Source organism: Salvelinus sp. IW2-2015, linkage group LG17 (assembly GCF_002910315.2).
Source record: "Salvelinus sp. IW2-2015 linkage group LG17, ASM291031v2, whole genome shotgun sequence".
Classification (NCBI taxonomy): Eukaryota; Metazoa; Chordata; class Actinopteri; order Salmoniformes; family Salmonidae; genus Salvelinus; species Salvelinus sp. IW2-2015.
The window spans coordinates 15485169-15498580 of NC_036857.1; the positions used below are offsets into that span (position 1 = coordinate 15485169).

A 13412-nucleotide genomic window follows, 5' to 3' on the forward strand; every position below is an offset into this window, starting at 1 on the left:
CACACCAACCACACACCACACACACACACACACACACACACACACACACACACACACACACACACACACACACACAACACACACACCACACACCACACCACACACACACACACACACACACACAACACACACAACACACACACACACGTTGAACATAGTCCGTGTACCTTCAGGACATAGGATATTGAAGTGGATGAGAATGGGACACTGGACCCTGAGCAGAAGAGCCCATTCAAGATGGAAAGGGATGCAATCACAGACCCTGTCTTCCTCCTCCTCGCAAGCACCCGGGAGACGTTCCTCGTCCCAGGGCGACCTTACAGGAGGAAGTTGGAGGGCCTTCTGACTTCACTAAGCCAAAACTGTCCCAAGAGAAGGAGGAGCAGGATGCGGTTATGCTTTATGCCAAGTCTGCGGACTAAACCCCAAAACCATTGGAATTATGAGAGATCTTTATTTTTTATATTTTACCTTTATTTATACAGTTTTTTCTCATTGAGATAACATCTCTTTTCCAAGAGAGACCGTGGTCCAATAGCAGCAGAGGGAACAACGTTTCAAGCAAAACAACTTACATACACAAAGACAACAGTAAACAAACTATAAACATTAAACATAGTAAAACAAAACATTGTACATTTAAAAAACACACGTCTTCACAAGTGTGTGTGTGTGTGTGTGTGTGTGTGTGTGTGTGTGTGTGTGCGTGTGCGTGCGTGTGTAGTAATGCAGTGTGTCTAATAAATAATTTCAAGAGGGAAAAATATATTCTTTATAAAGTCAACCACCAACAGGCTAGGCTGGGCTGAGCTGGGTAGCAGAGAGGCCTACCTTGCCAGCTGGGTCCTGCTGTTTGGTGCTAAGGTTCTCTGGACTCTCCCAGCAGCGTGTGGACAGGTTCAGAATGGCAGTGGCAGCCATGTGAGCAGCCTCGGCATCATGGGTGTAATCGTAGCCACTGGAGGAAGAGGAGGAGCTGCTCTTTGCATATCCTCCCGAGAAGCTATGGCCCGGGGACGTGGCCTTAGGGAATGGTTTAGCTGTAGAGGAGAGAGAGGGTGGGTGTGTGCCAATGAGAATTTACCTTCACAGTATAACACGCCCCAAGCCGCCATTACAGTTCTCCTATAACCAGCAGGGTCATGATCCTAGACTATCAACCAATTTCTCTCATGAATACTAACGTGAAACGAAAAAGTTATGTTTTGTTAGTTAAAGGGACAGTTCACCCAAATTACAAAATGACATACGTTTCCTTACCCTGTAAGCAGTCTATGGGCAAGGTATGACAGCAATACATGCCTTAGTTTAGTTTCCCTGGCACTGTTTTCACATGCTAACGTTTAAGGAAGTCATGGGACTTATATTTGCATTTTTCATGCATCATGTTCAAATCATCTATAAGTGACTTTGTTGAGCTTCAAAATCATTTGGGGGAGACACTCTAGACCCAAACAATTACAGACCTATATCTATCCTACCCTGCCTTTCTAAGGTCTTCGAAAGCCAAGTTAACAAACAGATTACCGACCATTTTGAATCCCACCGTACCTTCTCCGCAATGCAATCTGGTTTCCGAGCTGGTCATGGGTGCACCTCAGCCACGCTCAAGGTCCAAAACGATATCATAACCGCCATCGATAAGAGACAATACTGTGCAGCTGTATTCATCGACCTGGCCAAGGCTTTCGACTCTGTCAATCACCACATTCTTATTGGCAGACTCAACAGCCTTGGTTTCTCAAATGATTGCCTCGCCTGGTTCACCAACTACTTCTCTGATAGAGTTCAGTGTGTCAAATCGGAGGGCCTGTTGTCCGGACCTTTGCAGTCTCTATGGGTGTGCCACAGGGTTCAATTCTCGGTCCGACTCTCTTCTCTGTATACATCAATGATGTCGCTCTTGCTGCTGGTGATTCTCTGATCCACCTCTACGCAGACGACACCATTCTGTATACCTCTGGCCCTTCTTTGGACACTGTGTTAACAACCTCCAGACGAGCTTCAAAGCCACACAACTCTCCTTCCGTGGCCTCCAACTGCTCTTAAATGCAAGTAAAACTAAATCATGCTCTTCAACCGATCACTGCCTGCACCTGCCCGCCCATCCAGCATCACTACTCTGGATGGTTCTGATTTAGAATATGTGGACAACTACAAATACCTAGGTGTCTGGTTAGACTGTAAACTCTCCTTCCAGACTCACATTAAACATCTCCAATCCAAAATGAAATCTAGGATCGGCTTCCTATTTCGCAACAAATCATCTTTCACTCATTCTGCCAAACATACCCTCGTAAAAATGACCATCCTACCGATTCTCGACTTTGGCGATGTCATTTACAAAATAGCCTCCAACACTCTACTCAACAAATTGGATGCAGTCTATCACAGTGCCATCCGTTTTGTCACCAAAGTCCCATATACTACCCACCACTGCAACCTGTACGCTCTCGTTGGCTGGCCCTTGCTTCATACTCGTCGCCAAACCCACTGGCTCCAAGTCATCTACAAGTCTCTGCTAGGTAAAGCCCCGCCTTATCTCAGCTCACTGGTCACCATAGCAGCACCTACCCGTAGCACGCGCTCCAGCAGGTATATCTCACTGGTCACCCCAAAAGCTAATTCTTCCTTTGGCTGCCTCACCTTCCAGTTCTCTGCTGCCAATGACTGGAACAAACTGAAAAAATCACTGAAGCTGGAGACTCTTATCTCCCTCACTAGCTTTAAGCACCAGCTGTCAGAGCAGCTCACAGATCCCTGCACCTGTACATAGCCCATCTGTAAATAGCCCATCCAACTACCTCATCCCCAGATTGTATTTATTTATTTATCTTGCTCCTTTGCACCCCAGTATCTCTACTTGCACATTCATCTTCTGCACATTCTACCATTCCAGTGTTTAATTGCTATATTGTAATCACTTCGCCACCATGGCCTATTTATTGCCTTACCTCCCTTATCCTACCTCATTTGCACATGCTGTATAAAGACTTTACTTTTTTTTTTTTTWATTAAATTTAAAAAATGCAAGTGCTTTTGGATGATTTCGACATGATGCGCGGAAAATGCTAATATCGGTCTCATGACTTGAATAAGATTTGTGCCACAAATGCTAAAAAGTTAGCATGTGGAAACAGTGCCAGAGAAACAAACTAGAGCATGAATTGCTGTGATACCTTGTCCATAGAATGCTTACATGGTTTCCAACAGAAATTCAACAAATGCCAAGATCATCTTACATTTGAAGGCTTTGGGTGAGGTTTGGCTGGTGGCGGGTATCTTTGGAACCAGCAAAGGCTTCCCAAACACCTGGACGTCGAAGCTTGCATAGTCGACAGGAGCTTGGAGTATTTCTCCACGCTCTTTGGCAGGTTTGGCGGCGGGGTGTGGCAGGCCCACCATGTTGGGTCTGTAGCCGTACCTGAGGGATTCCAGCTGCTCACAAACACACATGGTCTGTGGAGAGAGAGAGAGAGAGAGAGAGAGAGAGAGAGAGAGAGAGAGACGAGAGAGAGAGAGAGAGAGAGGAGAGAGAGAAAGAAGAGAGAGAAAGAGAGAGAGCAGAGAGAGAGAGAGAGAGAGAGAGAGAGAGAGAGAGAGAGAGAGAGGAGAGAGAGAGAGAGAGAGAGAGAGCGAAGGAGAGAGAGAGAGAGAGAGGAGGAGAGAGAGAGAGGAGAGAGAGAGAGAGAGAGAGAGAGAGAAGAGAGAGAGAGAGAGAGAGAGAGAGAGAGAGAGAGAGAGAGAGTGAAAGGTAAGGTAAGACAGAGGTGGTGAAACAGTCAGAACATTTTGTACAAGAGAAGGGGTAAAAGATTAGTAAAATGCATCAGATGGACAGCTATTGTAGTAAGTGGAGATATGGAGAAAGGGAGGACCAGAGAGGGCTCACCTGAGAACTCTGTCTGAATGTGGGCTCCCAGTTGCGGGCTCACTGACTGAAGGCTGGGGGTGACTGGGGGTGACATGGCCCCCCTTGGAGAGTTTCTCTGCAGCTGCTATGGGACAACCGGACAGACTGAGAGGGACAAAGAGAGATAGTGAAAATGTATACATTTTCTCATAGAATCCCACCAGAAATAGAAGGTCAATGTCAGGTTGTAATCGTTGGACGGTATAATACCTGCGGTGTGTGTTGCGATTGCTGTTTACGTGACCCTGGCCTATGCATCCTGGAGTTGGACACTTCAGCACGTTCTCGTGCATGGCCAGTACTAGGGACAGATAGACAGAGAGATATAAGAATGTGTGTCAGATATGCAAATTGTTCAAACGAGTACGTGTAATGTTTCGCTGTTAGAACTTTGGTATTAGCGTGTTAGTGCTCTGCTAGTACTCACTCTCAGGTGGGATCCTGTCTTTGTGAGGGCACCCAGAGAGGCTGCGGTGGTGGGGGTACAGCCCAGTCACATGGCCCGTCCCATCACACCCAGGGGTAGGGCATTTCACCTCCTTCTTTTCTGGATGGGAAGGGGAGAGATGTTGAGTGAGCAAAATCCCTAACAATTGGAACATGATTCTGATTCTATGGCGTGTTAAAAGATATCCTGATAAAGCATAAACTTTCCTACCTTTGCTGTGGTGTCCTCTGTGTCGCATGGCTTGGTCCATGGCTTTGCTGGCCCTGTCGTCGGGGCTGTGGTAGTGCTGGTGCTCTGGAGACTGTTGGTCGACGTGCGGCCCTCTCACCTGCTCGGCCTTCAGGGCGATGGCTTGCTCCAGCAGTCCCAAGTTCCCCCGGGTCATATCCCAGGTCTCTGAGTCATCTGTCACACCCGAACCCTGTGAGAGACAGTCATCTTCCTCCTCCTCTTCCTCCTCATCTTCCTCTTCCTCAGATCGTATCTCAATGGCCACTGTGGTAGGTGGGGCTTTGTGAGAGTCGTGGTCCTCTTCTTCCACCTCCCCTGCTTCTGTTTCCTCCTCTTCTTCCTCCTCCTCTTCCTCCTCTTCAGTCAACGGGGAACCAATCTTTACCTCCCCCGCTGCCACTTCTGTATCCTCACATTCCTGAGCAGGAGTACTAGGGGCAAGAGGGATGGCAGGCTCCATGTAGACCACCTCATCCTCCTCTTCCTCCTTTTCTTCCTCTACCTCCTCTTCCACCTCCTCCTCTTCCTCCTCCTCCTCCTTTTCCTCTCCCTTCTTCTCTTCTTCCTCATCTCCCTCCTCTTTTGCCGGATGCCTGCTATAGTCGCCACTGGAATACTGGTGATCTGAGATCTCCTGACTCACAAATTGCCTCTCCTCCTCTTTCTCTTCCTCCCCTCCTCCCTCCTCCTCCTCCTCCTCTCCTGCCACCTCCTTTTGCTTCTCCTCACTCTCTGCTCTCCCTGTTTCATTGTCGCCTTTGGGCTGCTCTATTGTTCTGTATACATCAACTGTATCCTCATCTTCCTCCTCCTCCTCCTCCTCAGCGGCCTGTATCTCTGCCACTACTTGCACCTCCTCTTCGCGTCTGTCTGTCGCTGTCTCTGCCTCTGTTTCTGCTTCTGCCTCTGTGAAAGCCTGCTGTTGGGTTGTGGTGGCTGCCTCTGTGTCCTCCTGCAGAGCCTCTGCTTCAGGTGCAGCTATGGTGACGAACTCGACAGACGTCTTTTTTTCTGTGTCTTCGGGTAACACCTGTGCGCAATTGTCTGTGTACAGTGCAGAGTTGATAGGTTATTGCTAAATAATGAACGCTCCCTGTATTTGTCTTTCCATCAATACTTACTTTGGTATCATCATCAATCTGTACCACTGCAATAGCCAATAGCAATCCATGATAAATGTGATATATTCCTTGGATTCTGGTCTTCTCTTGACTCACCTTTCATGGACATGGCTGGGTTTGGCGTTTTGCTATTTTCCTTCTCTTCCTGCTCCTCCTCCTCTGACTCCTCTCCCTCCTTATGCTCTGCCTCACTGGCGGCGTCACTGTCTGCTGTGTTGAAGCCCTCGTCCATGGCCAACTTCAGGGGCAGGGTCTTTTTCTTGGGGGCGGGTTGATTCTCTTCTTCCTCCGCCTCCACAAGTTTCCTCTTCTTCACTATTGGGCATCCAAGAATGCTATGGGTGCAAGGTGAGGAGATGGGTGTTAAAGTCTTACTCCAGTCTCCTTTCATTCTCATTTAACACCTGATTTACTTAACAAAAGGTACATCTCAATAGGTGGTCCAGGTATCCTCATGACATGGCACAAGTGGGGGAGGAGCCTTTCCTCTTTTGTTCTCTACTGTTCCTTGAGCAAGGAGGGTGGCCGATGACATCACACAGTCACCATCAGACCAATGCCATACTCCTTGAAGTTTGCAGTTGTCTAAAAAACACTATTTTGCTCAAAACATATTTTTTTTATCCTTTAGTGTATGTACTTTACTGTATTTATACATGGGATATTGTTTTTCAACAGGTAAAGTTAAAAAATCACTGGAGAAATGGAGAACGAATTATCCTTAATACCACATATGTGGTATTTTTAATGGAGCTTTTTCTCAATTTAATAGTATTTGTATTTAAAAAACAGTGTTAGCAGAGGAACTTGAGCGCTAAGAGTTGGTGGTGGTTAGTCTAGTTAGTATATCATACCTTCTGTGTCGTGAATATCTCCCAATGACATGGCCTGAACCATCGCACCCGGGGGTGGGGCAGCTACTTAGTGATACAAACAGAAAACAAACATTTGTTTTATTAATTTTGCACAATGAATTACGTTCAAACTTTGTATGTGCTTTTCAGTTCATCACCAACCTAGTTTATTTGCTCTGAATATCTGCATGCTCTGGTTTTAGTGCACCCGACCAGTCTAAAGCCATATTGCATTTATCAGGAGTGGACTACATGTATACAGTAATAGGACAACTGTGTGGCTGGATTCAATACAGTAGCAGAAAAACACGTATTCTCTCACCTTAACTCTGCTCCCACGAGTTCAACGGGTACTGGGGAATAAAAAGACAGAGAGGGAACATCATAAGACACACACTTATCCTAAATACACGACAAATGAAGCCTTTTCAATTAGTGTGTGTGAATGTGTGGCTGCGTGCGTTTGCTGCGTGCGTGCCTACTGTACGTGCATGTGTGTTTGGCCCCAGCTCACCTCTGATGCCTTTTGAGCGGGTCCGGGTTCTCGTTTCTGCTGTGTCCTGACTCATCTGAAACACACAGAGTGTCATGACACTGCACTTACTATCTGTCTCTCTTTCTCTTTTTCACACACACACACACACACACACACACACACACACACAGCTTCTCACTTTGATTCGAAGGCTCCTTTTGGTCTCACAGAATCTGCTTATTCTGTCTCCTCGCGTCCACCTCTGGTTCAGCAGCTGCCCTCTGAACTCATTTTCTATTGGAGAGGAGAGACATAGGACACACAGTCAGGGTTATACAACAATAGCATACAGCATACATCAGGGTTGGGCAAACCTTTTGGCTCGAGAGCCACATCGGGATTTCGAAATTCAATGGAGGGCCGCACAGAGGCCCGCAAAAGTTTGCCCACCTCTGACATACACTACATTACCAAAAGTATGTGGACAACTGCTCATCGAACATCTCATTCCAAAATCATGGGAATTAATATGGAGTTGGTCCCCCCTTTGCTGCAACAACAGCCTCCACTCTTCTGGGAAGGCTTTCGACTAGATATTGGAACATTGCTGTGGGGACTTGTTTCCATTCAGCCACAAAAGCATTAGTGTGGTCGGGCACTGATGTTGGGCGATTAGGCCTGGCTTGCAGTCGGTGTTCCAATTCATCCCAAAGGTGTTCAATGGGGTTGAGGTCAGTCAAGTTCTTCCACACCGATCTCGACAAACCATTTCCTTATGGACCTCGCTTTGTGCATGGGGACATTGTCATGCTGAAACAGGAAAGGGCCTTCCCCAAACTGTTGTCACAAAGTTGGAAGCATAGAATTGTCTAGAATGTCATTGTATGCTGTAGCGTTAAGATTTCTCTTTCTTGGAACTAAGTGGTCTAGCCCGAACCACGAAAAACAGCCCCAGACCATTATTCCTCTTCCACCAAACTTTACAGTTGGCACTATGCATTCGGGCAGGTAGCGTTCTCTCCATCAAACCCAGATTTGTCCACTGGACAGCCAGATGGTGAAGCCTGATTTATCACTCCAGAGAATGCGTTTCCACTGCTCCAGAGTCCAATGGCGGCGAGCTTTACCACACTCCAACCGATGATTAGCATTGCGCATAGTGATCTTAGGCTTGTGTGCGGCCGCTCGGCCATGGAAACCCATTTCATGAAGCTCCCGACAAACAATTATTGTGCTGACGTTACTTCCAGAGGAAGTGTGGAACTCGGTAGTGAGTGTTGTAACAGAGGAAAGAGGATTTTACGCGCTACGCACTTCAGCACTCGGTGGTCCCATTCAGTGAGCTTGTGTGGCCTACCACTTCGTGGCTGAGCCGCTGTTGCTCCTAGCTGTTTCCACTTCACAAAAACAGCACTTACAGTTGACCGGGGCAGCTCTAGCAGGGCAGATATTTGATGAACTGACTTGTTGGAAAGGTGGCATCCTATGACGGTGCCACATTGAAAGTCACTGAGCTCTTCAGTAAGGCCATTCTACTGCCAGTGTTTGTCTGTGGAGATTGCATGGCTGTGTGCTCGATTTTATACACCTGTCAGCAACCGGTGTGGCTGAAATAGAAGAATCCACTAATTTGAAGGGGTGTCCACATACTTTTGTATATATTGTGTACATACTTAGACAGGCCTATACTGGTGACTTCCTAACCTATTAGGGATACAAGATATAGGACTGTGTGACATGCTTTATTTTTTCCATGTATGGCAATTTCATTCCATGACATAATGTAATGTTAATTGTTGGTGTTCTTCTTATTTGTTGTTATTCTTATTTGTGTAAAAAATGTTCTAAAAAGATTAAACACAAAACAATCCTTGAAGAGCACCCCTAGAAAATCATCACATGTTCAATCTGGACAGAGCTACAGGTAAAAACGGTCGATGGTTGATAAGAGGGTGATAAATAACCATGACTGTTATTGCAAACACAACAAGATTCCCATACACAATAGGGCTGTGTGGTTGGGATTCTCCCAGATAAATATAAGAGAACAATACAGAAGTCCGACAAGTACAGAAGGCCTGCCCATGTGCTATCACTAGCGCTGTTACATCAATGACATTACACTGTTCCAAGATCATGTTGCGTTAAACATGCAGCAATGTGCAAAAAAAAATGTATCATATAGCATTTTAGGCATACCTATGATTTGGCCTACTTGGCCTATATAGTTGGACGTTATAACCGGTGGTGATTATATTATTTGAGGAATAGCCTTTAATGAACCAGACAGTTAATCAGTATATACTAAAATATTAAACTGCATTTACAACGGAAATGCAACTAGCCTACCCAAAGCCTCCTCCTCGACCATGTTAGCCTATTTTTCTTCTCTCTTGCACATAATGGAATTAGACCTAAAGGCCTAGAGTAGGACACATTTGAATACATTTTAATTATTTATGAATATGTGTTTAAAGAGAAAGAAAATGGCTTCGTGGCTTTGTTTATCGGCCTTTGACAAAAACACCACGGTGCTGTCCATGGTGCTGCTAACACGACCTCACACACTCCGCTATGACACAACGCCTTCGAGTTAATCCGTCTTGCTTAAGTGAGAGAGAGAGAGCCTTCAAATATCAAGTTTGGGTGTGTTTTTCTAGTGCTATTATAATAATAAGGTCGTTGTAATGGCACTCTTAGCGCACATAGCCCCGGGAGATGGTGACATTTGAGGGGCACATGATCATCGGCTCTCGGATATGTAGCTCCACCTCCGCCAGTTTCCTACTGACACATTTGACAGTCATCGACTACAAACACGACCTCCAGCGAGCCGAGTAGGAAAGCACAGGCAAATATATAGCAACGCAGCAGTAGGCCCATTGCAAAGCCACTTTGTAACCAAATAACATGCCGGTTTAGGCCTTGATCATCGATTGAACATCCACATACAACTGAAATATAAAGACAAAAAACATACACGAGATAAGAACAAGAAAAGTAGGCTACATTGCGCGTATAAAGGCCTATACCTCTGCGGATTGCAAAAACACAAAATTACTTTCACAATAGAACCCTAAACCGAAACAAATATGCCTAGTGGTTCAAATATTATTTTATATTATCACCCCGGTAGCCTACTTTTTATAGGCTCTTCGTAATAGAAAGAAAGGATACACCATAAAATACAACTACATGGCTATGTACAATGCCACACAATAGGCCTACAGCTTTCAAACTTATCAACATTAGGTCTATATGCCTCTTTTCTCGAAGTTTCAGAAACCATAAGCAACACGAAGTCCGAAACAAATCACACATTAATGTTTTTACAAACTGTGAACAATATAGCTTATCTGAAACTCATATCAAAACGATCAACGTTTTTTTAAAGGGGACTATCAAAAGAGTTCGTCATTCGTCCGAAATGACATTCTCTGGCCGTTTGGATTACTTTTGGATTACCAAAACAGAACTGTGTGTTCTGTTTGTTCGTGCCATACGTCTATAGTACTCAAGGTTGTGTGAAATAAGATACAATTATGTTCTATATGAATTAGCATCCTAAAGAGACTGCATCTTTAAGAACTAAGACCGGGACATCCATTAGGCGATAGAAACCAACAGCAATGGATGTTCGCGAAAAGATAATAAATATGTTTACAATCTGATTTGAAATACATTTGAGGAACACACGCATTTAACTATACTACAGAATTTGAAACCATAATATGATTATAAATACCATTATTGAATGGCTCTGGTTGCTTCGTTGTTTTCAAGTAGGTAAGGCGGGCCTCCTGATTCCTATTTCAACAACTTCTTCTCAGCGTTGAATACTACCTCCACAATATCCCCGCAACTCTTTCATTGACCGTTAGAGACATCAAACATAATCCGGAGCTCAGTGCTCTTCCACCAGTCTTCAGTTTACAAAAGCGGCATTAATCCAACTTTAAATGTAGAATAGCCTACTCCAAAATTCATAAGCAAAAAACATGGCTTCATTTGCCTTTGTCAGCGAGAACAGGCCTACGTAATATTGCCTTACCTTTCGCTCATGGGTCATTGTTCACCCCTCCCCCCATGCGCTGACATCACCATAGCAAAGCCCACAACATAGGCTAAGAGGTGGCTTCGAGTACTCCGGTAATTTTTTTAGATCAGTTATCATGCTGCAGCATCAATCATAATTTGTTGTAGTCTACACCCTCCATCAGCATCAGTATCAAGGTAAATCTAAGCACCGTAAAAATATTTTGAAGATTTCAGTAGCCCGGGTGGTGCGTGCCTTAGTTTCAGCACCATGGACAGTAGCTAGAGCGCTCTGCTAAAACGGCGGCCCATAAACATACTGTAACGTTGATCCTTATAGTGGTAACTACTCTCAGAGCTAAATATAAACCACTTTCCAATTCACACCGATTTAAATTCCTTCAAAGTTAACTTAAATACCGATATTTTATTGAAGAAGAAAAAAACGATCAATTGCATGGTGTCTGTTACAGACAATGTCTACGTAGCACAAAAACTGAAACACTGGTGTCAAGGCAAAAAAAAGCGTACCCCTCTCAGAGGGAACTCATTTTCTTGTGCAACAATACATAGGCAATACTCCGCAAAATATGATTAGGCCTACAGCCTGAGCGCCTCTGGACAAAGTAGTAGTAACCCTACAGTGTTTATTTAACCTTTCTCTAACTAGGCAAGTCAGTTAAGAACAAATTCTAATTTACGGCCTACTCCGAAAGACGCTAGGCCAATTGTGCGCCGCCCTATGGGACTCCCAATCATTGCCGGTTGTGATACAGCCTGGAATCGAACTAGGGTCTGTAGTGACCCCTCTAGCTCTGAGATACAGTGCCTTAGACCGCTGCGCCACTCGGGAGCCCAATAAGTATCTTTGCCTATATTTGCTCTCTATTGATTTTGTTTTGAGGAAAATTAAATAATGTTACAGAAAAAAAGCTACTTTAGAACAATGTATTGTTTAAATAGAGTAGGCTAATAAATGCTAATATAACCACGAATATATAGGTTATGACCATAATCTAGATCTAATCACAAATCATGAAGCCTATACCTATACACATTTGGAAAACCAATCAATAATTAAACAAAACGAATATGCTATTAGTAGTTTTATAGTAGTATACACTTTTGAATGCGTGTAAATAAATGCTTTTACTTATTGGGCATATAAAGTACCCTAGTAGGCCTAGTCTATACCCCTCAAACGTCCGGTTGTAAATATGGTGAAAAAATTATCAACATTTTGGCACTGTTAAAGCTGGAGCAACTTCAAAAGAGTTTTGCATATTTCAAGTCTCAACTCCTCTTCGGTTACCAGCTGGGGCCTTTTTCTCCCCCATCTCAGTCACGTTTTAAAGCCCCAGTGCAGATGGACAGCCCTGCTCTGGAATACAATCAGCGTCGGATCTGCTATGACCGGGACAGGCTGTATAAATATTACATGGTGGGTGACCGACGAGAGTGTAGGCTGCTCTCTCGACTCCCCAAAAACAGATGGACCAATCTGACAGACTCCCCCACCCCGCACAAAAATGTTTAATACGCCTGCAGCCTGACGTCTCCTATACAGAGTTAAGAGCCACTAATCCCTGAGGGGACAAAACTTTCCTTTGTCTAACAAAGTGTCTGAACAGAGTGTGAGTTCAGGAAATATTTGGTCAGCACAAAGGGCCTTGTGTGGTTAGGATTCAACATTGTTTTTCTGTTAATATAAATTCGGGCATATACTGAAAAACTTTTCATAAACAGCTGAACGGTTAAAAGGCCCAGAAAATTCAACAACTGGGCACAGACTACAAATCAACCTTTTTAATACGTTGTCGACAAGCTTATAGCTTCCGTACATTTTGGGTTATATTTAGACATTGTGTAAATATAGTTGATGAGTTTTTGCTAATGAAATACGAAGAAGTTACATTAGCATAATTCGAGTATGTTTAAATCATGTTGACGCCACCTGTGAGTGTTTTGTGGTGGGTGGAAGATGCTTCTTTCTCATCACAAAAGCCAATGCAAATACTGATACTTTTTTTTACGATGAATAGGCTACTGTGTCTTTAAATTACTTTGAATAGAGAAGATGCAAGTTTAGGCTACAACAGAAGAGCAGGTAAGGCCTATCCTAACAGTCTAAAATTGACAGATGCGTAGACCGTCACATCTGCTCCTAACCATAGTTCAGTTAGCCATCAACACATTGCTTGCTGAAGAGAGAGCGAGAAACAGATGATAAATAGGTGACTCACCTAAAAAAGTTTTACACAGCTTCATCTTCATTTTTGCTGTGACTTTTCCCCTTGCACACCGCTTCCAAACACAGCAACTTTACTTCACACTA

The 13412-nt window shown here is 44.4% G+C and overlaps 1 protein-coding gene across 1 annotated transcript in view; it reads right to left on the minus strand.

The window, feature by feature from the left end:
* The window catches only part of LOC111976897 (myelin transcription factor 1), an 18363-nt gene extending 4951 nt beyond the window's left edge, over positions 1-13412 (minus strand). The window contains exons 1-10 of the mRNA XM_070447729.1: positions 13321-13412; positions 7242-7336; positions 7082-7136; positions 6890-6920; positions 6568-6630; positions 5810-6048; positions 4572-5636; positions 4341-4460; positions 4124-4214; positions 3893-4018 (exon numbers count right to left, since the gene is read on the minus strand). Of these exons, the coding sequence (XP_070303830.1) occupies positions 3893-4018; positions 4124-4214; positions 4341-4460; positions 4572-5636; positions 5810-6048; positions 6568-6630; positions 6890-6920; positions 7082-7136; positions 7242-7336; positions 13321-13351 (1916 nt within the window). The 5' untranslated portion in view covers positions 13352-13412. The remainder of the gene's footprint in view (positions 1-3892; positions 4019-4123; positions 4215-4340; positions 4461-4571; positions 5637-5809; positions 6049-6567; positions 6631-6889; positions 6921-7081; positions 7137-7241; positions 7337-13320) is intronic.